We start from the raw sequence: 26,507 nt of genomic DNA, 5'->3' as shown, positions 1-26,507 counted from the left end.
GCAGGTCAAGGTGAACTCCCAAGGTGCCTGGAAACAGCTGTGGAGATTTTATGAAAATAAGGTGTATGATTGAGGTCATCATATTAAACGTATTAATAGACCCCCCCCCATAGGGATGGTGCTCATGTGGAACTCATTTCATCCTCCTCTTCATAATATCTTTGATTTTATTGGATCGTAACGACTTGTGTGTTGGCGTTGTCGGAGCAATCTGAATGAGTGCCTCACATAGAAAATTGACCGCATCCTTCTCTTAAGTGTACGTGTGGACATAAGCCAGCATGAAAGCCGAGTTAAATGATTTTTGAAAAAATTGTTCTGAGCACCAAAAGCTCATTTTGTGACTCACTCATTACAAATCAATTTCTAGCTGCAAAGACACAAGTGATGTGAAGTTATTAACCTTGGATCAAACTTGCACATACTGTAGCTGGTGCAACAGAATAAAGGCAGCCACTCGATGTATGTGCACGCCTGGTAAAGCACTTAAAGCTCTTTACTATGATAACAAAAGTTTGAAAATGAAGATTGGAGTTTAATGGTGTACATGCCGTTCCCACCGGCAGCATTTGGACTGTTCTTCCCTCTGAGTGTGGAGTTGGAGGGCTTTGACCGAGTAAACACTGTTAACAGACAGTTGGAAGGTTTCAATGAGGAGAAAGGGGGATTGTTTGGGTGTATTTTGGCAGCGGTGTTGGCGTACAGTGGTACTGGTAATGGTATGAAGGTGGGGGCTGTCGGCTTGGGATTTTTGGTAAACGTGCCATTATTTACGAGTCGGGTGGGCTGAGGGGGACAATAAACTTTCATTTCTGGGAAAGCCATTGGATTTTACTAGACTTTGTAGAACCTATAAGAGTGCAAGGCAAAAAAAAAAAAGGCAAACCAGAAAGTATTTAACAAGCACAAAAAGTGTTTCCATATTCAGCTGTTACACAACACAGCAATAATGTGAGTACTCCCCTGGGTTGACAGAGTCACATGGGCCTGATGTGACACTAATAGTGATTACTGGTAACACACACAAGCAGTGCTATGTATGTGTTTCCATGCTAATGACATTAAACCACTTACAAAATCTAAAACCGAACTCAATGCATAATTCATACCACTTTTTGCTCGTTAAAACTCTGTATCGCAAACGTACTAACACACATGTTGCTGGTCAAATTACCATAAACATCAGCTTTGACAAGTCATTTGGTGTCATTTTCAGCCAACGTGGGTTCGTAGATCAAGAGATAAATTATGGCAAGGGGGAGGGGGGGGACGGGGGGTAATTCCACTACATTTTTTTTTCTCTTCTACAAATGAGTGATAATAAATGAAATGAGACATAATCCTTCATTAGCATAAAGAAAATGGCATTTGATTCTCATAACTCTTGAATCAAGTAGCTTTGTGTCAGGAACAAGAAGACCAAGCAATTTTAAAGGCTCCAAAATTGGACCAATTGACTTGCCGAGAAGGTAGATGCTTCCACATTTAGGCAGACAGGCAATTGGACCCCTGTGTGGTATATGGCTGTAGGACAATCCCAATTGTCCTGTTGGATACGAGCGGCTGGAGCCCAGGAACTGCTCTGGACTGGATGTGAAACCCTGGCAGCAGAAAATTATAGCTTTGGCCAGGAAAGTCAACCAAATGGGCTGATTCTTCTCATTCAACCCAAAGGACTCAACACAGCTGCCCCTTCTTTCACTGCCAGGGGAGAAGACAGTCTGAAAGAGGGAGAGGAGAAAGAGAGGCGGAGTGGGGAACAGTTGGGGGCATTGGGACTGGACCAGCCTCAAAGACCCAGAGGGTTTGTTTTCTTTACAAAAAAAAAAAAGAAAAAAAACTGAAGAAAAAGAAGCAGCTTAGACTCATCTTGGACATCAAACTCTATTTTGGGGCTGTGCCGTGTTTGGACTGTGGGCAATCACACAAAATCCCTCAGAGTTATTTTCTTTGAGTGATTGGGAGCGCTTTTGTAAAATCACAATCAAAGCGTTAAGATGGTGATGTATTCTGGCCCCTGTGGGAACATAAAATGCCGTTTGAGTTTTTGTCTGTGTTCCTCTGAGGTAATCTCCCCCCCATATGCTCCTTGATCTTTATCCACATAGCTTGAGTTTTGCTCATTTCCTCATCATTTTCTATAAAAGTGAAGACGGATACACTTCCCGAGCTCATGTGAGTTGCGGCAGGTCACAGAGACAGACTTTTCATTTCAAGAGGAAAGGCAAAGGTGCAGTTTAACAGTGAATAATCTGCTGCTGAAGCTGAAACACCTGTAGCTCTGAGTTCAACACTACACCCACCTACTGCTTTAGTTCAGCTACACTAGCTCCTGAGAGCTCAGCACGCTGCAACTAAAGAACGCACGTGCAAAAAGACAAATCACAAGTTAACCAAGAAAAAATCTTTTTCATTGATTTGAATAAGGGGGATTGGTTTGCAATGTGGACACAAAATTGAGCAATACAAAGTCAAAAACAGACCCAGTTTTTCACACATAGGCCACACATGGCAGGCACCCAATACCACTGGCAGCATACGTGATGTCATACCACACAGGCAGAAGGGAAAACAAAAATACATAGCATAAGAAAACACACTGCAAATATAGACAACACAAACCAAACACAGAAACGTGCTGCAAATACAGAAACGCACAACGAGTAAAGAAGCGTTCTGACAATACAGGAAATATAACTAAATACAAAAACAGGCAGCAAATACAAGCAACACAACCAAATACAGAAAACACAACCGGTGCCTTTCTGTATGTGTGTTGTGTTTTCTGTAATTGCAGGGCATTTCATTGGGATGCATATGTGTTGCCAAATTGTTGAATGTGCTTCTCAACTTGTGTTAGCTTTTTTTTCTAAATGCTGAGCATGTGTTGTTTGTGTTTTTTTGTACTTGTGTTGTCTCTTGAATGATGATGCTCTCAGGGACCCCAAAACTGACACTAACCAGAAGTTTAATACCTAGCCTACATGAAGAGCGATGGAAAACAAAAGACATCAGACATCACGTAGCAGATAACTTCTAGCATTGTACTGACAGACACAAGACACAAGACACAAGAAAAAGGTTTAAATTAAAGCTGCAGAAACTATAAAAGCACGTTTTTCTTTTTTCCACAATAAATCATCACACGCTTACAACAAGGAGGAATTTGACATCACCATATGTCCTGGGTCGACTGAGGACGGCTCACACACAACTGCGCCTAACCCTACGGCTCGACATCAATATAAGCAAAACCACGCTCCCATTAATTCACACGCCGTCGAAAGCTAATGTCCAAAAGTTTCATTTACGATAAGCGAGCTGTTAGCAAACACAAAAATGCAACCATGTCAGAAGGGCATCCTCGTCAGCAGCCAGCATCTGGAGGATATATCAATAACTGGGGAGAAGACACGTCCAGTTCAATAAATGTGCGAGGGCTAAAGTGTGAGAAAAGTGGACAGGGTCACACGGGCGCTTGGCTTTGTGTATTGTCCGGTGCCGGACACATGGACTGTGTAATTCTAGTCCAGGAGTGACCACACAGGGCTGGTTGTGAGGTCTGAGAGTGCTGGAGAATGGAGACAGATGGGACAGGGGCAGGATTTTTTGGTGAGAGAATGCTTTCCACTGTTCCTACGCTATACAAAGCCCATTGATTTTATTCCCCCTGCGTTGAGTGAGGAGCTGAGGAATATCTTGTTTCAGCGTCCGCCGCATGGTCATAACACCTGGACCAGGGTCAGGTCCGTCCAGTCCCCAGCGGAGGCACGCTGAGCGGGGGGGGGGGACTGGACACAACAAGTACTGAAGTCCTCTCTACTTGCCCTAAACCCTTTCTTCCCTAAGTGTGTCTGCACATGCGTATCCTGTGCCATCTCTGAGTGTGCTGCATTGTGTGTCATATAGCTGTGGTCATTGGGTCATTTCTATAGCTTGATGACTTTGACCTATGCTGCAACCCCTAATGTGCGAGTGGAAAACCAAACTCTCCCTTCCCATGAGCCCTCTGGACAGACAGAAAGATTGTTCCTCAGGAAACACGGGTCAGGAAGTCAGAGAAGGAAGCTGGCCTTTGGTTCTGAATACAACCCTCCTCTAGAGACCGGAGTGTCAGGAGAGAATTGGACAGTAAATCTCCTTTAATCGCTGAGCCCTCACTCTCTGTTTTGTTGCTATTTTTGCGACCACGCATTTAACCACAACATTGTTATTATTATTGTATTTCGCTGCAAATTGGCACTGACAGGGCCAAAGACTTTCATTTCCAAGAGGGTGTTTGTTTTGAACTCTGGTCGTGATTGTAATGCCGTGACGTGTCGAAGCCACACAAGTGAGCTGAGCCGAGCCGAGCGGTGATGCCGCATCCAACCCACTGTGAGATGAAGGGCAGTGGAAGTGGAGTGGATGGGCATGCTGGAGCCATTCATGGGAACAACATCAGCAAGAGCAGCTGGCGGTTCACCACTAACAATGCTGTGGCTACTCTCATGGACAATTAATTGCTGCTAGGTCTTATTTTCCTCCCTCCATTTTTCTCTCTCCCTCACCCTCTTCCTCTGAGGCTAGTTTCACCCTGCAAGATGACCATAGTCCTCCCATATGAATTTGGCAAACCATACCATGAGACATGAAAGGAAGCAATCATGGATGTCCTGGCTGTCAAAGCTTATACAGACGAGACTCAGATCACACAAATTGGGATGTGGGAAGGAGAATGTTTACAGAAAGCAAAACCCCACGCAGTGTCACGGCAAACGTGGGCCGAACCATGACAACATGTTCAAGAAATCAGAGCCTGTTTAGGTCCAACTTGGCTATCCTTCACCGCCCGATTGCTCAACGATCTGTCCTGTCAGTGTAACGAAAGATGTGCTCACATGCTGGGGGAAAGTGGGAAGCTGGAGGAGTGTTAACTCATCTATAGCTTTTAATAGGACAGTTTTCTGTAATATATCATGCTGCAAGTGGTAAAATGTACTTGTACTCGAGTACTGTTCTTGAGTACAATTTTTTGGACCATACTTAATATTTCCATTTTATACACCTTTATACTTATTTTGTACTTTTTATTCCACAACTTTGTTTTATTTCACAAATGTAGTTACTTTTTTTGTCAAGATTTTGCCCAGAAATATCAACGTAAATTCAACTGACACATAAAATATGGTGCATGGTTATACGAGTATATGAAGTAGTTGAAATCAACTACAACAGCAAAATACTTTAAAGCGTCCATAATAATCGAGTTCTTTTGTTTAATACAGTACATCATAAGTACATTTTGCTGATAAAACTCTGTGCTTTTACTTGTTCAGAATTTAGCTTGTGACAAAGTATTTTTACATTATGGTGATACTACTTGTTTGCCCGATATCAGGCAGAATTGTCAACAAATTTGTGGACCCAGGCAAACTACTTGTGCTAGGGAGACAGAATTTATGTATTTATCCTGAAAGGAAATTGTTGGGCAGCAGTTGCAGTAGGAAAGAGTGGAAAGAGTGCGAATAAAATCTAAATATAAACAGTAAAGTTGATTAATAAGGTATACAGTAAATGGTCTTATATTCCATCACTGCATGCTTGCCTGTGATTGACATAAATATTTATTTAACATTTCCACTGCAATGTGCAAGATGCTAAATACATTTCTAGTGAAGAGGTGATGTTCCACTTATAGTGTTCATAATAACCTTCAGTTTTATGGAATTGAAAATACAAGTGTGTGTGTGTGTGGGAGAGGGGGGGGAGACAAGATACTTGAGCTTGAAAATGAACTTCATAAGAAATCATAAATGCCAGCATGAGGCAAACAAGCTAAGTCACTGGTATTTATCAACAACCCTATGGATCCCAAGAATATACATGATGTACCATGAGGCAGTAAAAAATACTACTTATTTCTCTTTTAAGACGTCGTTTAATGAGCCTTGTGGTCGCCCTAAATGGGATGTTGTGGAGCGCAGCTTGAGATTACCACAAAACTAGTCTAAGCCTTTGTGTTTTGTGTAGCTGATAAGTCTCTTTGCTTCATATAAGGCCACTAAGTTAGTGTGTCAGTGGAAAGGCTGATTACACAATACAGTGCTGAGGCTAATTCACCAAAGCCACACTAGGAAGGAGCTGTTTGACTGTGCCTGACCTAAGTGTCTAATCTTAGAAATTCTCACTCACGGGGTAACCATTCTGATAATCTACATTTATGCTTTAGGCCAATTTGGAGACACTTTAAATACTGTACAAAGAGAGGGGAGTAAATAGGAAATGCTGCAACAAGAGGACAGAGAAAAGGAAGAACTCTGCCCTCTGTTGGCTTTAAGCAGGAACTACAGTTAACTGTTGCTTTAACAGACTGTCTATGACTGTCACCACAGACAACTTCCAATTTGTTGAGTTTCCCCATGACTTCTTTCATCTCCTGTTCAGTTAGATAAAAGATTTAACAGCCAGGCATCCCACTTAAATGTTATCAGTGACCTCAAGTCTCATCCTCATCCTCCCTTCTGAGGAGGGAGTCATCAGCGCAGGAGGCAGAAATCAAACCGTTGAGCTGAGTCTGAGGAGTGACTGACTGCAGCTCCAACAGAGACTGATAGCAACTACAAGCCAAAGGAGGACAGCGATGACCTCGAGGAGCACAAATCCTCAGAAATCAAGTCCCCCGAGAGAGAACTCGACTCTGTCAACAGCCAGAGGAGAATCCTGCCTGAAGAGAGCTGAGATGCAGTTTATTTATGCCTTTTGTGTTTTCCACTTGGGAAGTCAGTGAAATGATTGGACAGGAAAACCTCATAAATATTCCACCCATTGCTTTAACAAGCTGTGATGGAAAATATATATATTTAGAGTTAAAACAATTAGTCCATTTATCCATCAACAGAGAAATCATGTGCATCTACTTTGATAATTGGTTAATTGTTTCAATCATTTTCCAAGGAATACATGCCAAAACATTCTCTACTTCTATTTTTCCATTTGTGAGAATTTTTTTGTGACATATGTGATAGTACATTGAATATATTTGATTTTTTGGACTGTTGGTTGACACAACTGTGATTAATCAAAATACAATCTTCAGTTGCAGCCTCAATTTTCTTTCAGCAAATTCCAGTGTAACTGTAAAATGTCCCCTTAGAGTGAATACTGCATATCCTAATGTGTAAGTATTCTAATGCAGAGAGATCCCATTTAGGGACTTGATCTTAACTTTTCTTGAGCAATAAAAACAAGTTTTTGTTTTTTTTGTACATGTTTTAAAGGAAAACTAAATATAACCTAAACACGACAAGTATGTTTTTTTGCTTGTGTGTGAAATAAAGATACAGAAAACCTGCTCAAACTTTTTACACTGTTACACAAATTCATTTGGAAGGAGGATTTACGTCGAAGTCAGTCAAACTTCTTAGCAAGCTTATCAGTGTGTGCTGACGTCTGCAAGGCCCTGCGTCAAAATGATGTTGTTTACCGCCTGCATGTTTAAAACACGAACACATCTGACACTATCCTCTGGGAATTGCTTCATATTGGCAGGAAACGGGTGCCTCCTCCTAAACCTGGAAGGACAACTGCGCCACACAATATCAAGCAGACACAATAGATTTGAGAGTATTAAAGTAAACAACTGCAGTGTGTGAGGCTTCTTGAGGCTTGGCTCCAATAAAGAAGACATTTCACATCAGAGTCAGTGGCTTGTTGTTGAGTTATGAACCCTGCTGGCCTAATGGAGTTTAAATCTGCACGAGAATCTATTTGCTCCGACATCACAGCCCTCTGTGTGTTGTACTTAAGTAAACTCTGGCTCTGATTATGTGTAATGTGTGACATATTATCACTCATTTAGATGATTTCACACCCAGCTAGGATTATTTTTGTATTTGCTGAAAAAGAAAATGCTGTGATTCCCCTCCTACACCCCTGCCGTAGTTAGTCCTGAGAGGAGAGACGATCGATCTGATCTACTTAATCAATCAGTGACAGGGCCTTTGAACTGCAGACGTGATTTGCAAGTCTGTCACCCCACCCTGTCGTCTGTGAAAACACTCCAGGGAGATTACTCCAAACAGCCCCGGATCGTAAAACTCTTTTTATGTTAAAAACACACACCCTCGCTCTTCGCTGACAGGGTCCAGAATATCTCGGAAAGTATTAAATCAGCTTTTCTTTATGGGGGGGGGAGAGATAACTTTGTAGTTCCTAAAGGTCAGACATAGATCAGAACTTTGTTTGAAATGAATATGCTGTATTCAAGACCTGTATCTGGCCTTTTCTATCTCAACTAAATTCAACATTTCAGTACAAAAACAACTTCACCTGCCTCCTCCACGGCTGCTCGCAGCGAGACAAAGCTCTCCACCCCCTGCGAAGAAGAGGAAGGGAAAAGGGAATGTTTTGCCTCTCTCTCTCTCTCTCTCTCTCCCCACCCCTCTTCCCTCACCTCCCTGGGGCAGTGCTGTGTAGTAATAAACGTCCCCCATAAATCTTCCCTCACGCCACCATCCCCTCCTCCAACTCCCAACTTTTTTTTTTTTTTTTTTTTTTTTTTTTGCTTAACAGCTTCTTTTCTCCTCCCCCAACCCTGCCTTTCTTTCCCCTCTTCTCTTTTCTATTGCAACCCAACCCTGACATTGACTCTGCACATGGCCTATGGCTGCTCTGTCATGGATTTAGAGGGAGGAAGAGGGAGAGACAGAGAGAGAGAGAGAGAGAGAGAGAGAGGGAGAGAGGAGGACGATGGACCACAATAGATTTGTATAGGTTTCACTCGCTGTAGCCCAGCTCTTTCACATGTGGCTGCGATAGTCATTGTCACAGGCTGTGGTTGAATCTGGTGAGATCACTCATGTATCAGGTTATCACCTAGCCTACCTGACGGAATGACACATACATCCATGCACATATTCAGCAGCATTATACCTGCTGGTAAGGAAGACGCTCTGTAATCGAAACAGTGAGAGAAAGAAGGGTTTAATGTGCGAAATGACTGTGGTCGGTAAAGAGTTAAAAGCTGTAGCTGCCTGAATTCACCGGAAAGTCCCACAAGTGACGTTACAGTCCAGCAATTAAGAGTAAATTAATTACAGAGTAGTGGATGGTAGCTGAAACCCTGCGGATAGTGCAGCGCCTCCCAGTAAACAACTCCAGACTGTTTAAGTACCAGACTTCCATAAGAAAAAGAAGGAAATAAAGTTGTAGCTTACTTTTGCCACTGGACTTAAAAATCTACTGAAAGTAACTTAGTTTTTATTTATATATTTACTTTTACATTTAAGTTAAGACACTATTCCTCTAACAAAGTTAATAAACAGAACATCTACAGTATAATGATTGTAAGAAGTCACTTTGTATGTATAATCCAATGTGTATAACTCTCCCGATAAACTAATAAACTTACTATAGAGATAAAAAAGGAGTTATCTTTACTGCACGATGCTCAGAAATTAAAGTCAACAACTGTTTAGTATTCATTCTGCGTGCAACAGTGTAGTAATCTCAAACAAACTGGCAACCCACTGAAAGAAGAGGAAAAGAAAAAAAAAAAAAAGTTAACAGAAAGTTAACGCCCAGCGCTTGAGGCTCCTCCTGCATAGGATTATAAAGCAAATGCCGGGGCTAGTGCAGGGCAGAGGGGGAGTTCTGCAGGGTCAAAAATACACAGGAGCTACAAATCAGAAACTCAGCAGCAGACCGGCGCAACTTTTCTAACAAGCACATTTATTTTTTTTTTACTACTTTTGATTAAACTCTGGTCGCTGCAAAGATGACCACAGCCGTGGTGTCGCCTTTCTTCGACTTCGAAGTAATGAACAAGGTAGCTTCAAAACTTCTCTCTCTCTCTCTCCGGTCTTTTACAGAAGTATGTTAGCCTGTTAGCAGCAGTGAGTTAGCCGCTGTGGAGGAATGATGTGCTGCATGCCCGCGGCCCTCTGCCGTGACGCGCCTGCCCTGTGTGCGGAGGCTTGTTTTGTTTTGCTGTTTTTCACTTTTGCTTCGACTGTTTGCTTTTTTTTCTCCTTTTTTTCCACTTGTTTCCTGTCCAAACATCGTCGCATGCGTTATTTAGCTGCGTTAAACTAGTCTCTCAAAGTGTGCCGAAGTCTGCCGATAACTAAACATGAAACCGTTTGCTATTGTTGAAATGTTCAACTTCCATATCCAACATGTGTCACACCAGTTAATCTAAACGGGTCTTGTTTTGCTTAACAGTTACGCGGCAGTTTACATGTTTCGCTTCAGTTAATTCATGCCATGTTTCTGTTAATGACGGCAGTTTTGCGCCACTTTTAATACTGCTCACAAAGCAGCCACATGCTCGCTAATCATTGACTGGATTGGTCTGGCTTTTAATTAACTTACAGTTGCTCATTTAAACCCGTTTCAACGCTTAACCGTGTTCATATGTGTTGGGAAATAACTGGTTTTCAAAATCGTAACTACTCGCTGGTTAGTTGACGTCACTGCAGTGTTGTGTCGTTTGCATACATTTTCATGTTTTCAGTGTCCTATTCATATTTATTTTAAAACGGCGCCTTTTTTTCCCCTTAGCGGTTGTCAGAGTTTATTCTCTGGTAGCTTTAATACTCCTGTAAGTCAGTGACTAAACCGACCATCTCTTTTTTTTTTTTTTTTTTTTTTTAAGTTTGGACGTGTATTGAAAAGCATCAGCTTTCTCTTGTAATTCAGCACGATGCTTTACCACTTTCATTATCTTTCAAATGATGCAGCCTCTTTGTAGCCACTAGCAGCCCTGTGGCCTCTCATGTGCTGCTGCTCCATTTACTAAACAGGCACACATTCCTCACCAGGGCAACTAGCCAAACCAGCTGCTGTTCTATAGGCCTGTATCCGCTTATGTTGTCAGAGCCAAAAAGAACACCGTCATGCAAAAGGAGGTTGTGCGTTTTTCCTCTCTAGCCCACCAGCTCTCTTTAAAATCAGGACCACATTGTGCACAGTCTGCTTTGGTGTATATGTAAAATATTTTTCTAATGACATGTTTTCTTTGTGCTTCTGCAGAACAACAAACTGCTCAGCTACAACAACAACAACAACAACCTGGGTGCCCCCCATCCCATGTCTGTCCCTTGCACTGGCACTAATGTGCCCATCTCCAGCCCCGCCGGAGCCCTGCTGGACAGGAAGGCGGTGGGATCTCCCTCTGTGGGAGGCGTGTACCAGCGGCGGCACTCTGTCAGCAGCACAAAGTTCAGCCAGAACCAGTTTCTGAACAGCCTGAAGGCAGCGGACCACTCCTCACTCATCTCAGGGGTTGGCAATGCCATCAACAACAAGGAGACCCGCATGCGAGACCGCTCCTTCTCTGAGACGGGTGAGAGGCTCCTCAACAAGTGCCTGGGCCCTGCCAGTCCCACCGGCGGCAGCCAAGTGAACTCCAGCCGCTACAAGACGGAGCTTTGCAGGCCCTTTGAGGAGAATGGTTCCTGCAAGTATGGCGACAAATGCCAGTTTGCTCACGGAATTCATGAACTGCGCAGCCTGAGCCGCCACCCCAAATACAAAACTGAGCTGTGCCGCACCTTCCACACAATCGGTTTCTGCCCATACGGGCCTCGCTGCCATTTCATCCACAACGCTGAGGAGCGCCGTGGACCTCCCCAGCAGTGCTCTCCTCTTAACTCCTCCAACAAGATGGAGAGGCCTCGACTGCAGCACAGCTACAGCTTCGCAGGCTTCTCCAGCTCAGCTGGGCTGAGAGACAGCCCCACCTCGGTCACCCCTCCACCCATGTTCTTCCCTGATGAGGTCCCCGACTGGCCCAGCAGTAACCCCTTCACCTACTCCAGCCAGGAGCTGGCCAACCTGTTTGGCCCCAGCCTCAGTGTTGGTCCTGTAGGCACAGAGCCCAACACCCCTGCACCTCCCTCTCCAACAAGCACACCTTACTATTTCAGACCCATGTTGGAGTCCCCTCACATGTTTGATTCTCCATCCAGCCCTCCTGACTCTCTGTCAGACCAAGAGGGCTACCAGAGCAGCTCTGGAGGCAGCCTGAGTGGCTCAGAGTCCCCAACGCTGGATACCACCCGCCGCCTTCCCATCTTTAGCCGCCTCTCCATCTCTGATGACTAGACTGCACGCATCCACCAGTGACTTTAAGTTCGATGACACAAAGAGAACATGGCACTCCCCTCTACCTCTGCCCTTTTCCTAAGCTTCCCCTCACACAACACCGTTCCTTGTTAGCATTGTAAGGATGTAGTCCATTAAGGGATCCCCCTTTTTCTCTCTCTCTCTCTCTCTCTCTCTCTCTCTCTCTCTCTCTCTCTCTCTCTCTCTCTCTCTCTCTCTCTCTCTCCCCCCCCCCTTCCCCCTGTAAATCTGCACAGCAAGTTAAAAAAAGAAAGTACCCTGCCATGTGTCATAGTGCCAAAAAGGGAGAGGAAATTGAACAATGAAAATCATGAGAACAAGAATTGACTGTTTTGCCAGGTGCCACTTGTTTTTTTTTGTTTTTTTTTCTTTCTTATTCATTTGTTCTTGAATGTGTAGCAGCACAAGTGGCCTTGGAAAGGGGAGTGCATTGCACTAGCCCCCTCCCTACCCCCTATCTTCTCCTCCCCTGACGATACCACTTCCCCTGAGCTAGCTAGAGGGTGCTCACTAATGTAACTGTAGATCTACCGCAGCAGTTTTTACAGACTGAGTTAAGACAAAAAGGAAAAAATAAATAAAGACCCTGAAAAGATATGAATAGTTTTTAAAAAGGAAAAAAAAGTGCCTGGGGTGGTTTCTGCATGTGTTTAGGGTGAATGGACTACTGTTTGTTTTTGGTTCCCCCCCCCAGTCACAGTTCTTCTCAAGCCCCGTCTTCTGTAATTGTGGACTGGGTGAGTCTGCAGGAAGGACTTTGAACTGGAAGTTGGTTATGCCTGCCACCCCCGAGTTTTCTCCTCCTGTTGCTGGTCACCGGCTCTTTTCTTGGGAAGGAAGGCTTGATATCAAACCGTTTTTATTAAACCTGTAAGACTTTGTCCCGCCTCTCCACCCTGCCTCCCCCCGCCTTCATCCTCGCCGATCTGGGGAATTCCAGCATTCCCATGGTGCAGTTGTACATCCTGCGACTTGACGAGATCGGATCTCCAAGCTATTTTACTTTACTTCTCACCCCCACTTTAGTACCTGCTCTGAAGAGCACTCTACTCATTACATCCCTTTTTTTGCTTTCTTTATTTGATAATTATTTTTTATTAATGTTATTACGGTTATTGTTTGAAAAACCTCCCAGAGAGAAGGTTTGCTTGTCACTGCTTATTTAACTTATCAGAACATATTTATTGCTGATCATATGCATTTTTTTTTTTTTATTAATTTTGTTTTGTATTTATCTGGATAATGAACAATAGAATATATTTTCTTTTATGTTAAATTATGATCTTCCATATTAATCTAAAGATTGTGAAGACGTTTTTGTCAGTTTTCCTTTTTTCACAGTTTAATATATTGTACTTCAATGACTTTTGTTCTGCAACTACACAAATGAAACTTAATTTAAAGCAAAAAAATGCATAAAAAGACGTTTTGCGTTTTGATTATTTATTGTACTTTCTTTTTTCTTTATTTTCTTACTCCCTCTTATTGGACTGCAATTCCATCTAAACTAGATTTGCTTGTATTCATTCCTGAATGTTTTCCCCTTCACATCTTACAATAATCTGACAGTAACAGTAGCTAACTGTTATTGCATTGATTCACCTCATCAGTTTTTGTCTCAGATCTTGTCCCAGATCAGAGTATTTTCTCACAGTACTTGGGTTGGTGGTAGAAGTAAAATGGGTTGCTGAAAGACCTCTCACATCACTGGTTTAGGAGAGTCTCCACGTTCGACTGGTTATGTTGAAATGTCTTCTGTCTTACACCCAGTCTGTTATTACAAGCAATAGCTGTGACCAAAAGGGTTGAGGAAAGTTTATTTGTGTTCTTCTTAATTTGATTGGATGCTTGATGCACCAGCTTGGCCCCCTATTGACCATTGGAAGTGCCTCTTTGAATACATTCCAGGTAGCTAAGGCTTCTGCGCTTTTTATATTTGATAAATGGAGGACAATTAATTTTTTTTTTTTCTTTAGTCACTTGTTCTGTGTTGCCTTCACTTGTTTTGGAAGAGGTGAACAGATTTTGACACAAAGAAAGTAAAACAGTTGAATGTATTTTTTCAGCCATGTTTTTTTCACTACAGTAATTTCTGTGAGTTTCTCTTTTGTAAGTATTGATTGCAGTTAAGTCAATAAACCCCGTATTTTTTGAAAAGTTGAACAGTCTAATGAGTTGTGTACTTGGGTTGAATTCTCCTTTAGTTGCTGCTGCACATTGCAAGTATATATATGCTGCACATGCATGATGCTATGAAGTCTTAAATATTGAGGTTAAAATGTCCTTTTTCCAAATATGTGCAATGAAGATTTAAGTTTAAACTGCTTATTCTATACATATATTATTCTATATATTTTATCAGTTTACTTAATATTCCAGTTTTCATAGGACCCTGTTTTGGGTGGCATGAGAGCAGACTGGTTATTTTAACATTTGTATAATACAGGCCTTTAGGGAATCAACTTGTGTTGAGGCTTTATATCAGAGGTTTTCAATGAGGCACACCCCATAAATCCACTTAGAAATCATAGAAAAAAGACTTAACTTAAAGTTTATTTCAGTATCAAAGTAATCCAGTAATAGTGGTCTTTACATCAATGGGTAAACTGCAAACAGGATTGGCTAACAGCTAATTTGGCATACTTTTAATTATGCCAATTTGCCAAAATGTATACAAAAACGTGCTGAAGAAAACTCAAGTTGTAGCCCACAAACTAACTAACTGGTTCCATGGCAACATACTACGTCAATGTCATACTTTGAAATATACAAAGGGACAGAATATGTTTACAAATCTTTTTAAAAGGCAAATATGGGAAATAGAACTAGCTGTGCTTCTCGGTGCATAATGCAGAACTAAAGGGAGTTTCACTGTGGTGGAAGTTGATTGGTGAACTGCACAGGGGAGCAGTCAGGGGTATTGACCTAGGGTTGATCAAACTCTGAGCATTGGTTACGCAAAGACAAGACACTCGTGGTTTCAGCAGAAATATTGATCGGGGGGCTGAAACCGTTATGTTTCTGAGAATTAAAAAAAAGTGTAATTTGCTGAGGTTATCACCTGATCAATGATACTGAGGTTAAAAGCAAACTGATCGATATGTGTGCAAGGATATCCTAAGTATGGGATAAATAGTTGTGTCATAGGGCGATAGGTTAATCAAAATATATAGCGTAGTAACACATGTTGTCAATTTAATATATATTTTTTTACATAGATAAATATTTCACCATTAATACGAGCATGGTATTTGTATTCAATAACAACACCCTGTAGCTTCCCCTTCGTACACTCCACTCAACATCCACACTGCTTCTGCTTTCGCTCTCTCTCTGGACACTTCCGTCTCTCCCTGTTTATGTTCTCTCAGATTGCAAAAATGAGCCGGAACAGGAACTCCCTTCCCTCCATACAATGGTGGGTGCTGACCTGTCACAGCTGACCTGTGGAGGCCTCGTTGTTGCTTTATTCCAGAGAACCTGGGCCCCGGTGGATTCTTGTCTAGTTCATCTACTCCCTCCTCGACCCACCCACCCACACCAGCCCCCAGCCCCATCATAAACAAGCTGCCTGTCTGCTGAGAGCCTGATTCTACCTAATGTTACTTCACCTACCAATTTGCATACCAGCAAGTTATAAATAGGGAAACAAACCTTCCAAACATTGCTTTTTGGATAGTAACCGTAAATTACTCACTACTTCATATTGTTTCATTTTGTGTCACACATTCTTTGAAAAGCAGAGAAAGTTAAAAATACCCCAACATGTGGCCAATAAATTGAATACCATCGAGTATTCATGACGTACTGCTAATAAAATCCTCATTGCATTTTAAAGCATTGATCAACAACAAACTTGGAAGAAGAAGCCACAATGCAACAGCTTGTTTTATAAGTGGGTTGTACAAATGCAGTCAAGGACTTTTAAACTATTTTTAATGCTATTGAAGTGAAGTAATTACAAAGAAAGGCCTTATTGCTATGGCTCATGTTTCACCAGAGCAAAGTACATGGATGGATTTTTCTGGTCTTGGAGAGCACAGGCCATCTTTTACTGAAACATACATTGTTTTATCACCTTTATACTTTCATGAGAATTGCTTATAAATGTGGTTTTGAAATGATGACATGTTGCAGAAGTCCACTACATAGCATGACAAATAACTTCTATTTGGGGTCTCAGAGACCACAGCTGTAAAATATGGTTAAATACAACTCATTTCCATATGCTAAACATCTGTAATTGGTGTTGACAGTACTTTTTACGCAGCACTACCCCTCCCAAGATCCAAATAATTTCAGATGTCTGTTCTGAAGTTTTATAACAGTTTGAGTGAGATCTCTCTGGGATCCAATTGACCTCAAACATAAGTCACATGTAACACTATAAAGGATAACCTACCGTCCATTTCTTTGTCTGTGAATGAATATACATTTGTTAATGCATTGGCCATAAACTATATATAGAACAAGAAATATTTCTTTGGTCATTATTTGGTGTATTAACAATACTTATGTTCGTATTTTGTCACCTTAATCAAACATGCAATCGTAGTTTGTGGCATAAGGAATAATTTTTCTACATTTTGTGTTTTAGATAAGATAAAGATAAAGGAAAGGTTTTCATATCTCAGACTAAACCAGGTCACTATGACTCGAGCGCACCTTCTATTCTTGCTGCACCCTTTCAGAAGAACTTAAACTGCATGCAGTTGGAGGGACATAAAGGAGGGCTGTTTCCTGTTTGTGTGGTGTGAGTATAGAGGCACCTTGAGACGAAATACCAGGAAGTGGGTTTCTGAACCTCCAGCAGCAGGTCTGAGGGTGGCGGAGGGAGGGCGGGGTCGTCTGCTCTTTGATATGTGGCACGAAAAGAAAAGAACAAAAAGAGAAAAAAAAAATCTTCCATTACTTCATCACATTTTACAGCAGGTTGCTTTCCAACATGGAAACAGTACGGTGACACAGATCAGGTTTGAGGTTCATTCATGCTTCCTGCACAACAGGAGAATGCAGGTGTGTAGTTCTACGCTCAGTATCTTCATTCACCTTTAACCCTCGCGGTTGAGCAAGAGCATTTGGCGGCATTTTCAGTTTATAATTGTGTTATCAGAGGCAGGTTTACTTCTTTGTTTGAGAAAAAAGTGAGCAAATAGTACTGGATGTGCTAACTGTGTTATTTCCCTTATCTTCACTCAGAGCTCAGAGCAGAGTATCTGCAGCCGTGCGTGCATGCATGTGTGCATATGTCTGCATCGCTGCAGTGTGACAGGTGATGTGGGAGGGATCATTAATCACCAAACGGGCTGGGGTCAACACTGAGTGATAAGGTTGGGCTATCCAGAGGCTGCTTTGTCTGTCGAAAAACAGAGAGGCACGATTAACCTCCTTAAGATACACATTCCAGAGCTCACAAAACCTGCATTAGAAACATCCTCAACAAGTAAAAACTGCACTTTTAATGTCAGTGGAGGGATTAGATGTTCCTCTTTGGAGCGACCCATGGTGATAGCATAAGCCCACGTGGAACAAAAGTGCATGGTGGTCGAACTTAAAAGCAAATGTTTGACATTTTGGGAAATACTACTTTTGAAGATGGATACCGCTCTCATGTCTGTACGGTAAATATGAAGCTACTGTGGCCGGGTTGGGTCAGTGGGTAGAGCAGGCGCACATATACCGAGAGGCTTATGCCTCGACGCAGAGATCCAGGGTTCGAGTCCGACCTGTGTCAATTTCCTGCATGTCTTCCCCCTCTCTCTCTCTCACCTAGCTGTCCTATTGAATAAAGGCAGAAAAGCCCCAAAAAAATTATCTTTTAAAAAAAAATATGAAGCCACAGACTGGAAACGGGGAAACAGCTAGTCTGAGTCTGTACAAAGGTAACAGAATCCACCTACCGGTATCCCTAAAGCTCACTAATTAACACGTAACATCTTGTTTGTTTAATCCATACAAAAAGCATACTTAGAAAATGACTATTCGCCATTTTGCAGGGAGTTATATGCTGGAATATTTCTTTGTCAGGATCAGTTTCCAGGCAACCAGTAAAGACTTCACTTCTCCCCGCCTAGAAAAAGTCCAGCACAAAGTGAATACAAACTAGTTTTGCTCAATGTCCAGTCTTCATGCTAAGCTAAGCTAAGCGGCTGCTGGCTACAGCTTAGGGTGGTATTGATATTATCGACATTCGATATTGATATTATCGACATATTTTCTCACCTTTCGGAAATTTGATTTGAAAAAAGATGAAAAAAGATTTAAGATATTGTGGTTACTGAAATCTTTGTTTTGATGTCTGCTTCCCCTTCAGTCACATATTTGATGTGAAACTAGAAGGGGACTCGGAGAGTGCAGACCTCCGCCAGTGCGTGCCTTATCTCACAATGTTAATGCAGTGTGAATTCTCCCAGTCAGGAACACATTTTTCTGATTATTCCGGCACCACATCAATGCAGCACAAATACCTTATCTTGCAATTTGAACATAGTGTGTATCTGCCCTGTGATTCGGATGTGCTCCAAAATTGAATGGGTTCTTGGCCCGTGCTACACCCTTCCACAAAGTTTCAGAAAAATTGGGCAGTAGTTTTTCTGTTATCCTGCCGACTCATTTGTTTTGCAAAAAGCTGACATGGTGAGTCAGATGTTAAGCTGTGACAAAGAATGAACGACGACAAGAATGAAGTCACATTTATGACATTTGGCGTGATTAATTACAGCAACATATGACCACTATGCATGTGTCTGTCACATTGATCAAAACTTTGTAACAGTTTCCCTTGTTGTTACAGGAGAGACCTCTAAACCTGCCACTGTCTCTGATGGGCCCTTCTTGGTTGTGTATAGTGAAAGTACTTGACAGATTTATCATCTCTCTTCCCTGTTCCCTCTCTCTGGTTGATTTGTCCGTGGTTTCACAGGTGGGATTGTGGGGAGGCAGAATCTTGTTTTCCCAAATATTGAAATTCTTAACTTAATTATGGGGATGTGTTTTATAATTTGTGTTAACAAGGGGCCTTCTCATCCCATCTCTAATCCCTTCCTGACTATTATCAGCCTGTAGTGTGTGTATATATATATATATATATATATCACTGTTTTGGAAGTTTACCTTCTGGATACAAAACAATAATGAAGATAACTGACTTTGAATGACAGAGATAGTGAAATACTCCCAAAAATGTTGGCAACTTGTATTTACTCTTTGATAACTTTGCCTTCAAAACACAATATAATTTAAAAAAATAAATAAAAACAACATATATTGTATTGTAATTGGTGTGTTCTCACTTTAAATATTTTCAACCTCACAATTTCCCCTACATACACATTTCTGGTTAATTTCATAAATGATCTAACCTGAGACAGTAGCAGTAACTGTGAGGCTTTACAGTTAGCATTTTAGGAATCTCATCCCCCCAATCTCAGTATATGTAACACTTTACTTCCCAGTCATGCAGATTTCTACGCTGCCTGCAGCAAAATCTGCAGGCTTTATCTTTGTAGGTCTATGGCCATATGTGTCACAGTGAGACTGATTGCAGATCAACAAAGACAACAGTCACAACCACTCCCTGATCCTGTGGGTTTAACCCAGGCACTCCGCAGCCCTATTATCTAGGCGACTGAGGCTATGACACACTGCTTACCGAGTAATGACCATTAGCCCTGCAAGGATCCTGTGTCACATGTGCTTTTCTTCCTCCGGGCTAAGTGGCAACCCCTTGACCTGTAAAAGAAAAGAAGAGAAAACACATATGTGTTGAGCAGAGGAGCAGAGAGGTGAGGAGGCTACAGAGGACAGCGCTGGTGATGGCTGTCTGACAGGTTGTGGAAACACACCCTTCCACTCCTTAGTGTGACAGAAAAACAAACACAGAGCCACTAAACTCTTGCAGAGCCCCACGCTAATGGACAAGCGATGACTTTTTCCTAACGAGAAGCGCTGGCCCAGTGGAAACAGGAGACGAGGACTGGCCAATGGGAGAGCCCGTCCCGAACCTGACACTGTTGTGCTTTGGGTTTCTGGTCCACTGGGCCGAGTGAGTTTCTCCCTCAGCTCGCTTGAGTACTGAACCACTTAACTCTTCCTGTCTCATGACTCCAAACACCGTGGCCCGATGGGAGGAAAGTGGGCTCCATTAGCAGTGCAACACCTGCTGTGCATTTTGACCTATTCCTGCTCTAATTAGGCCCTTACAGGATATTCCCAGTTCATAACAAGTAGGATTTTATTTGTGTAGTTTGGGCCATCATTTCCATTTCCTATAATAACATTGTAGAGATCTGGGAACATCATTACAACACACAAGTCATCAGACATGTTGTAAACAAGCCTGCAGTTTATCCATATTATCAAAACCAATGCTTCACAACCTTTTTTAGTCATGACCACTTAACGCAAAGCAATGTCTATTTGCAACCCCTCGTCACAGCGTGCTTGTCTTCAGTAGGAGTTACGAGAAGTGCACTCAGAGAGTCATTTTACATCTCTCAATACTTTTTAAAGGCCCGAGAAGGTAAAGTAGACAGCAGTGTCAATAGAAAATGGGGCAAATATTGAGGAAGGAATAATTTTGTGTAAAAGAATGTAGTTTTTTCTCAATTCCTACCTTGTAACGCTTTGTTGGGGTCCAGACCTTTGCCTAAACCACTAATCTAAACCACTTTATTTGAAGGTAAAAAAAATAAGTTCCCTTATTGCTCAAGAAAACTGTCTGCACAACTAGCATGTATGGTAGGACAAAGTTGAATCAAGAAGCCGGTCTGTAAACCATGATGAATGTTTACACATATAATTTGGGTAATCATGTTACCTTTCGTCCTAGTTTTCTCTTCCAAATACATTAGGCTAACCTGGAGGTGAGTTTAAAAACCTTTATGATTGTGTTTGTTTCTTGTTCTTCCCTTTATTGTAGCAATGTTGCCATGTTCCCAGATCTCAGCAGTTAACTTGACGAGTAAAGTGTTATTTTCACAAACAGACTGAAACACCAGGAGACACTACACAACTGAGCTATCTCCTCACTTAGGTCCTGTGTGTGTGATGCATGATAGTGGATTAGGTTAGCAATAAGCCAGTGAACCATGCAACGGCTAAAAACAGCGTTTCCTCCCACATGATTTTGCAGCATCTGTTTCCTCTGGTGGAAACCAACCTCTTTTTCACTTCTTAAACACAGTTTTCAGTTTCTCACAATTTCAATACTGATTTATATGACCTCAGCACGCACACACACACACACACACACACACGCGCGCGCGCTCCTAGAAATAAACACACTCCTACACCCTTACCCGCCTACAGATATGCACTGGACCGTGACAAACCTGTATACTTGACTAACCAGTTACCAGCCGCTCTGAGTCACTCAGGCCTTTTAAAGGTATAAAACAAACAGAAGATGACATCAGCGATAGTTTCACAGGAAGTCCTTGCTCCATCTTTTACCAAGGCCAAGTCTGCACAAAGCACAGACGATCATATCTTGTATCAGAGATCTAACGCTTAACGCAGGCACACGATGTTGATGAAAATTTTAATTACAAAATGGTGATAAAGTACAAACTGCTTCAAGGCCACAAAAAAAGGGTGACACAGCTTTAAAGAGAGACAGACAGACAGAGAGGATCACTGAACTAAAGTCACCCTCCTGCTAATAACCATGGCTATATCAATTTTTTTGTTTGAGTTGTAAACAAGGCCTCGATATCTGTTTCTATGTCTATTTCACAATGATCTGCTGGCTGAGGCTCAGAGAGACAAAGATAAGAACTGACTGTGAGAAACCGCAGATCTCACACCTACTCACTAAAAAAAGAGCACACAGAAGCACACACAGGGACGTGCAAGTACACACACATATGGAGGCGTACGTACAGGCATGCATGCTCCAGCTCGTATATAAGTCTGAACACAAACAGCAGTGCTTAGGAAAAGGCACATTTAACAGTTTATAATGGTTGATATTGGGTTCCCTCAGGGACGTACATAGGGCTCCACATGATTGAGGAATTTAGCTGTAAAAACTCAACAGAGATTATTCGGACGTGTCTGGCTCTGATTTCTCAAGTCTTCAATGGAAATAAGGCCCATCCTGAAATCTGTCCTACGCTCACCCTCGAGCCTCACCTGCTAACCTGCTGCGACATGCACTCGCACATGTAGGCAGGAAAAGAAAGATTAGAGCGTGACTTTACACAAAGGCCTTTAGTAATGGTGGTGTCAGGATATTAGTAAGCCAACAATCACAAACTCAGTGTGTGCACAGTGTACTGTTTCTATCTGACTTTTTGTAGACTTTATCCAAGGGTGAAAGACAGTTAACTCAAATTAAGATGATTATTATTAGGCCTGTGCTGTGACTCGGGTCCACAGTTGTAGACTTGAGTCAGATGTAAACCACAAAAATGAGATCGTTAGACCTGCCTGGATTTGGAGACTTTGAAGCAAAAAGATCACCATAACCATGTAACTTTTGAAGACTGAGTCTTTTGCACAATGTCTCTACCTCACTGACTGCTGACTTACTACTGCCACACTACTGGACATACACAACTGTACTGTACAATATATGCTCTTACCATGCGTATTTATACTACTGTCCATACTGTATCTCTCTTATAGTGTATTCATATTTATACTACTATTTATACTCGTACTTATAGCTGCACTTTATATTTTGGTAACTGCTGCTCATGTTCATACTGTAGCTTAGCTTATTCATATCTACAATTACTATTTATTTTATACTCTGTACATTACTCTGCACTCTGGTTAGATGCTAAACTGCATTTTGTTGTCTCAGTACTCTGTGCAATGACAATAAAGTTGAATTTAAACTTCTGTACTCTAAAAAAGAAGTTGAATCAATTGTTCAGTTCACACTCTGGTTTTACTGCTACAGCCTGGTTACTTGCATGACTGCTAGCCTACAGCAGCTAATTTTAGCTAATGTTAGAAAGCTTTAGATAGATAATGCTGGGTCACTGATGTTACTGAGTCAGTTTTCTTACTTAATGATTCTTATGCTGTACAGTGTGGTTTGGTATGTTACAGATAAACAGTGGTTTTTATTTATTACAAAAGTAAATCAAGAAGTAGAACTGAATTCATTAGCAATAACACCATTACTTAATTCAATATGCTAAGGTGTTTTGCTGCTACAGCCACACTTGGTCTGGTATAACAGCTAGCTAATGTTAGCTAATGATATTGATAACTTTAGATAGATATTGTTGTATAACTGACATGAGTAAGTTGTCTCACTTTCTGACTCTTATGCTACTCTAACAGTATGTATTTTGCTGCTACAGCCTTATTTGATCTGGTATGACTGTTAGCTAGCTTGTGACGGCTAATAAAGCATGTTACCTAACAATGCAGGTTACTCTCTGAAGTATTTCCCATTATTGAAGCTAAAGACACTCTAATTGCCACTTCACTGTGACTTAAAAGCAAGAGACTATTGTTTAAAGTCTTAATTTTCAACCTTATAAAATCCCAGATTTAAAAACTAGATTAGGCAGGCCTCGCATGGTGACCATGAATATTCACTTAGCACGGATTTTGTGTTAGCTACAGTATGTAAAAACATTTTTAACACAGTTTCGAAAGGTAATTTGCTTATAAAGACTTGACTTAAACATACATATTGAGAAAGTATTAGAGATGTGATTTGAGATTTGCTTTGAAAAGGTTTGAGATTTTGACTTCCCCCAAAATACTTCTAAACAGCTTTGCTTGGGTCTGCATCTAACCAAGAAAAAACCTAGACAATAGCTCTTTGCCGGGGAAATAATTATTATATATATATATATATATATATATATATATATATATATATAAAATTTGTTCTCAGAGGGGAACTCAACTGCATTTTCCACTCTGCAAATCAGGCATCATTGTTATCTGAGACAAGAAATAACAGGGGAACATGATGTGTGAGAGCAGGCTTAGGCCCAGAGGAAGGCCGCAGCACAATGCGAGGCAAAGGAGATTTCTATAAATCACAGCCCTAACTGATTCCCCACCTGTGTCCGCTGTCTTCCCAGAAACACAGTCACACAAACAGCTGCCTTGCTCTGGAAAACCATCATAACCACGAAGCTCTGACACAAAATTACACAATCAAGAGTCGTGGATATCAAACGCCAGCAATGTGTAGAACAAACTACCCCCTTAAGGCAGAAATTGTTGTTTTGGCATAGGATTTTGGTATGGCGTTCCACGGTGGCGCACACAGCTTTACAAATTCATGATTTGCACACACGCGATCAAACACAGCCATTAATTTGATTAGAAGGCTCTCAACAATTTCCAGGTTTCAGTCTTAAAGGGCCTTGTGGTTACAGCCAAACCAAAAGCCTGAAATTAATTAATGGCATCCATTTATCGTCATGATATTAACAGTAAGACAGGGGCCATCTGGATTGACAGTATTTCCCAGTAAAAGGTTGTCAGTGTTTCTGGATGTGACATATCAAGAGTGTGCGTGAGTGTGTGTGTGTGTGTGTGTGTGTGTGTATACATACAAGTCTGCCGCATATGTAAACACATCCGAATGTGTATGAGCATACAAACACATACGAATGTGTATGAGCATGTGTGCTAAAGGGGGAGGGTTGTTTACTTGGGCAGCCTCTCAGAGAGTGTCTCCTGGCCGGCTCCCACTTCCTGCCCCTGCGCCTGGAGCAGCAGCCTGTCTAGTCAGCCACCTCGGGCTGACAGGGAGACCACATGCTAAAAGACTTATTGGCCTACTTTAGAAGACCTATGGGAGGGAAGGGGACCATAGGCCTGCTCTGGGTGGGGCTGAAAATGTTTTGAAGGGAGATTGCGGGGTCTGATTTTTTTAATAAAGCACTCCCTCCCCTCTCTCACTGCTTTTCCTCTGAGTGCTTACAGCTGCAGGGATGGAGAAAGCGGGGGGGGGGCATAGCGGAACAGAGCGAACAGGCTCGGCATAGAGAGGGCCCTTCATGAAGTCACATCTGGACCTTTCCCAGAGAACTCAATGGAGCGGAGAGGCTAATGAAAGTCTTAAGTTATGTAATTGAGCTCTTCCATGTGCACCAGACGGTAATGTTGGCTTGATCTGCAGCACAGGATGTTAGCAAAATCCTATGGACATTTATGTTCCTTACAAAAGGCCTGATGAACTCAGCTGGGCTCATGTTGCTACTGTCATGTCTGTAGCAGCTTGCTAACGCAGAATCTGGATGTAGTGGAGATCCAGGCCCATACATGGAGTCGCTGCAGTGAGAGACTTGGCCTGTTAGGCATAACTAACAGGGTTTGGCATTTACTGCTAGTAACAGGCCTACTTAGGTTGATTGGCCCATGTTGTTTTGCTGTAGTTAGGCTTCCACTGACCGGCAGCAGTGGAAAATCACACGAGAATTATGAACATTAAGTACAGCGCATGATTAAATGTGGTGTACAATGATTCTTTTTGAACCTTGTTCAAAGTGTAAACGATTGTAATGTCATTTCGAGACTCGCAGTTTATGACAAACATATGTCTGCTGGTGTATTGTTATGCTTAGCAGTGACTTGAGCAGAGAGGCTGTAAAATAAGCTGCCTGGCTGGTTATGAGTGGGAGAGGGGAAAGAAAAGCCTGCACTGTAGGATAACATGGTGAAAGGTGGACTGATGAATGGTAGGGAACACACGTATACAGTATGTGTGTTGATGCAAACAAGCCTGTAGTCATGTGTATGCATTTGTGTGTGTGTGTGTGTGTGTGTGTGTGTCCGTGCATGCGTGTGTGCGTGCATGCGTGCCCATAACAACTGTGGGATGGGTGTAGGTTGTAACCACAGATTGAATAAGGTCTCCAGTATCAGCTCTAGCTTTGATTTACTTTCCACGGCCGAGGGGAGAAGAAAGAGAAGCATCTGAAGCAGAGGAGACGCTCCTGAAATGAACACCTTGGTAAAACCTGCCGCTGTATAAAGTGTCAGCGCTGGGGCCTCTCCGTGGCGCGGTGCCAAGCCCAGAGCCACTATCACCTCCACCACCATCACCACCACACCGCTTGTGCCTTCCATTAATAACGGAGAAGAATAACAGTGACGGAGGGGAAGATAGACCAGAGCAACGATACATTACCTGCCAATTAGACGAAGAGCGGAGGCAATGAGGGGAAATGCAGACCATATGGGAGGCTATGTGAGAGGCCACCTGACCCAAGGGGCCCACAACTCTCACATCAACACTCCTCGCCAGACTGGACCTGTTTGAAGTCTTACATAATGCTCTGAATACCACCCTCTTCTCTGTCTCTCTCCATCCAGTCTTTCCAACCTCCCCTCCTCCTCCTCCTCCTCCTCCTCTCTTGCCCTCTGCTTTCCACTCTGAGACCACAACCACAAAGACAGGGCCCCGGCCAAGA

The 26,507-nt window shown here is 42.2% G+C and overlaps 1 protein-coding gene and 1 long non-coding RNA gene across 3 annotated transcripts in view; one reads left to right on the top strand and one right to left on the bottom strand.

The window, feature by feature from the left end:
- LOC114546949 (uncharacterized) overlaps positions 1 to 26,507 on the bottom strand; it is a 138,381-nt gene that overhangs the window by 39,672 nt on the left and 72,202 nt on the right. For both annotated transcript variants that reach the window (XR_003691097.1, XR_003691098.1), the window contains 2 exons: positions 19,760 to 19,839; positions 16,878 to 16,961 (listed from right to left, as the gene is read on the bottom strand). This is a non-coding gene — a long non-coding RNA (uncharacterized LOC114546949). The remainder of the gene's footprint in view (positions 1 to 16,877; positions 16,962 to 19,759; positions 19,840 to 26,507) is intronic.
- zfp36l1a (zinc finger protein 36, C3H type-like 1a) lies at positions 9,591 to 12,293 on the top strand. The gene is made up of 2 exons (XM_028566133.1): positions 9,591 to 9,808; positions 11,014 to 12,293. The coding sequence occupies exons 1-2, from the start codon at positions 9,758 to 9,760 to the stop codon at positions 12,085 to 12,087; spliced, it is 1,125 nt and encodes a 374-aa protein (XP_028421934.1). The 5' UTR covers positions 9,591 to 9,757; the 3' UTR covers positions 12,088 to 12,293.

Source organism: Perca flavescens, chromosome 20, assembly GCF_004354835.1.
Source record: "Perca flavescens isolate YP-PL-M2 chromosome 20, PFLA_1.0, whole genome shotgun sequence".
Classification (NCBI taxonomy): domain Eukaryota; kingdom Metazoa; phylum Chordata; class Actinopteri; order Perciformes; family Percidae; genus Perca; species Perca flavescens.
The sequence above is the reverse complement of the archived record's forward strand: the minus strand, read 5'-3'. Positions and strand labels throughout refer to the sequence as shown.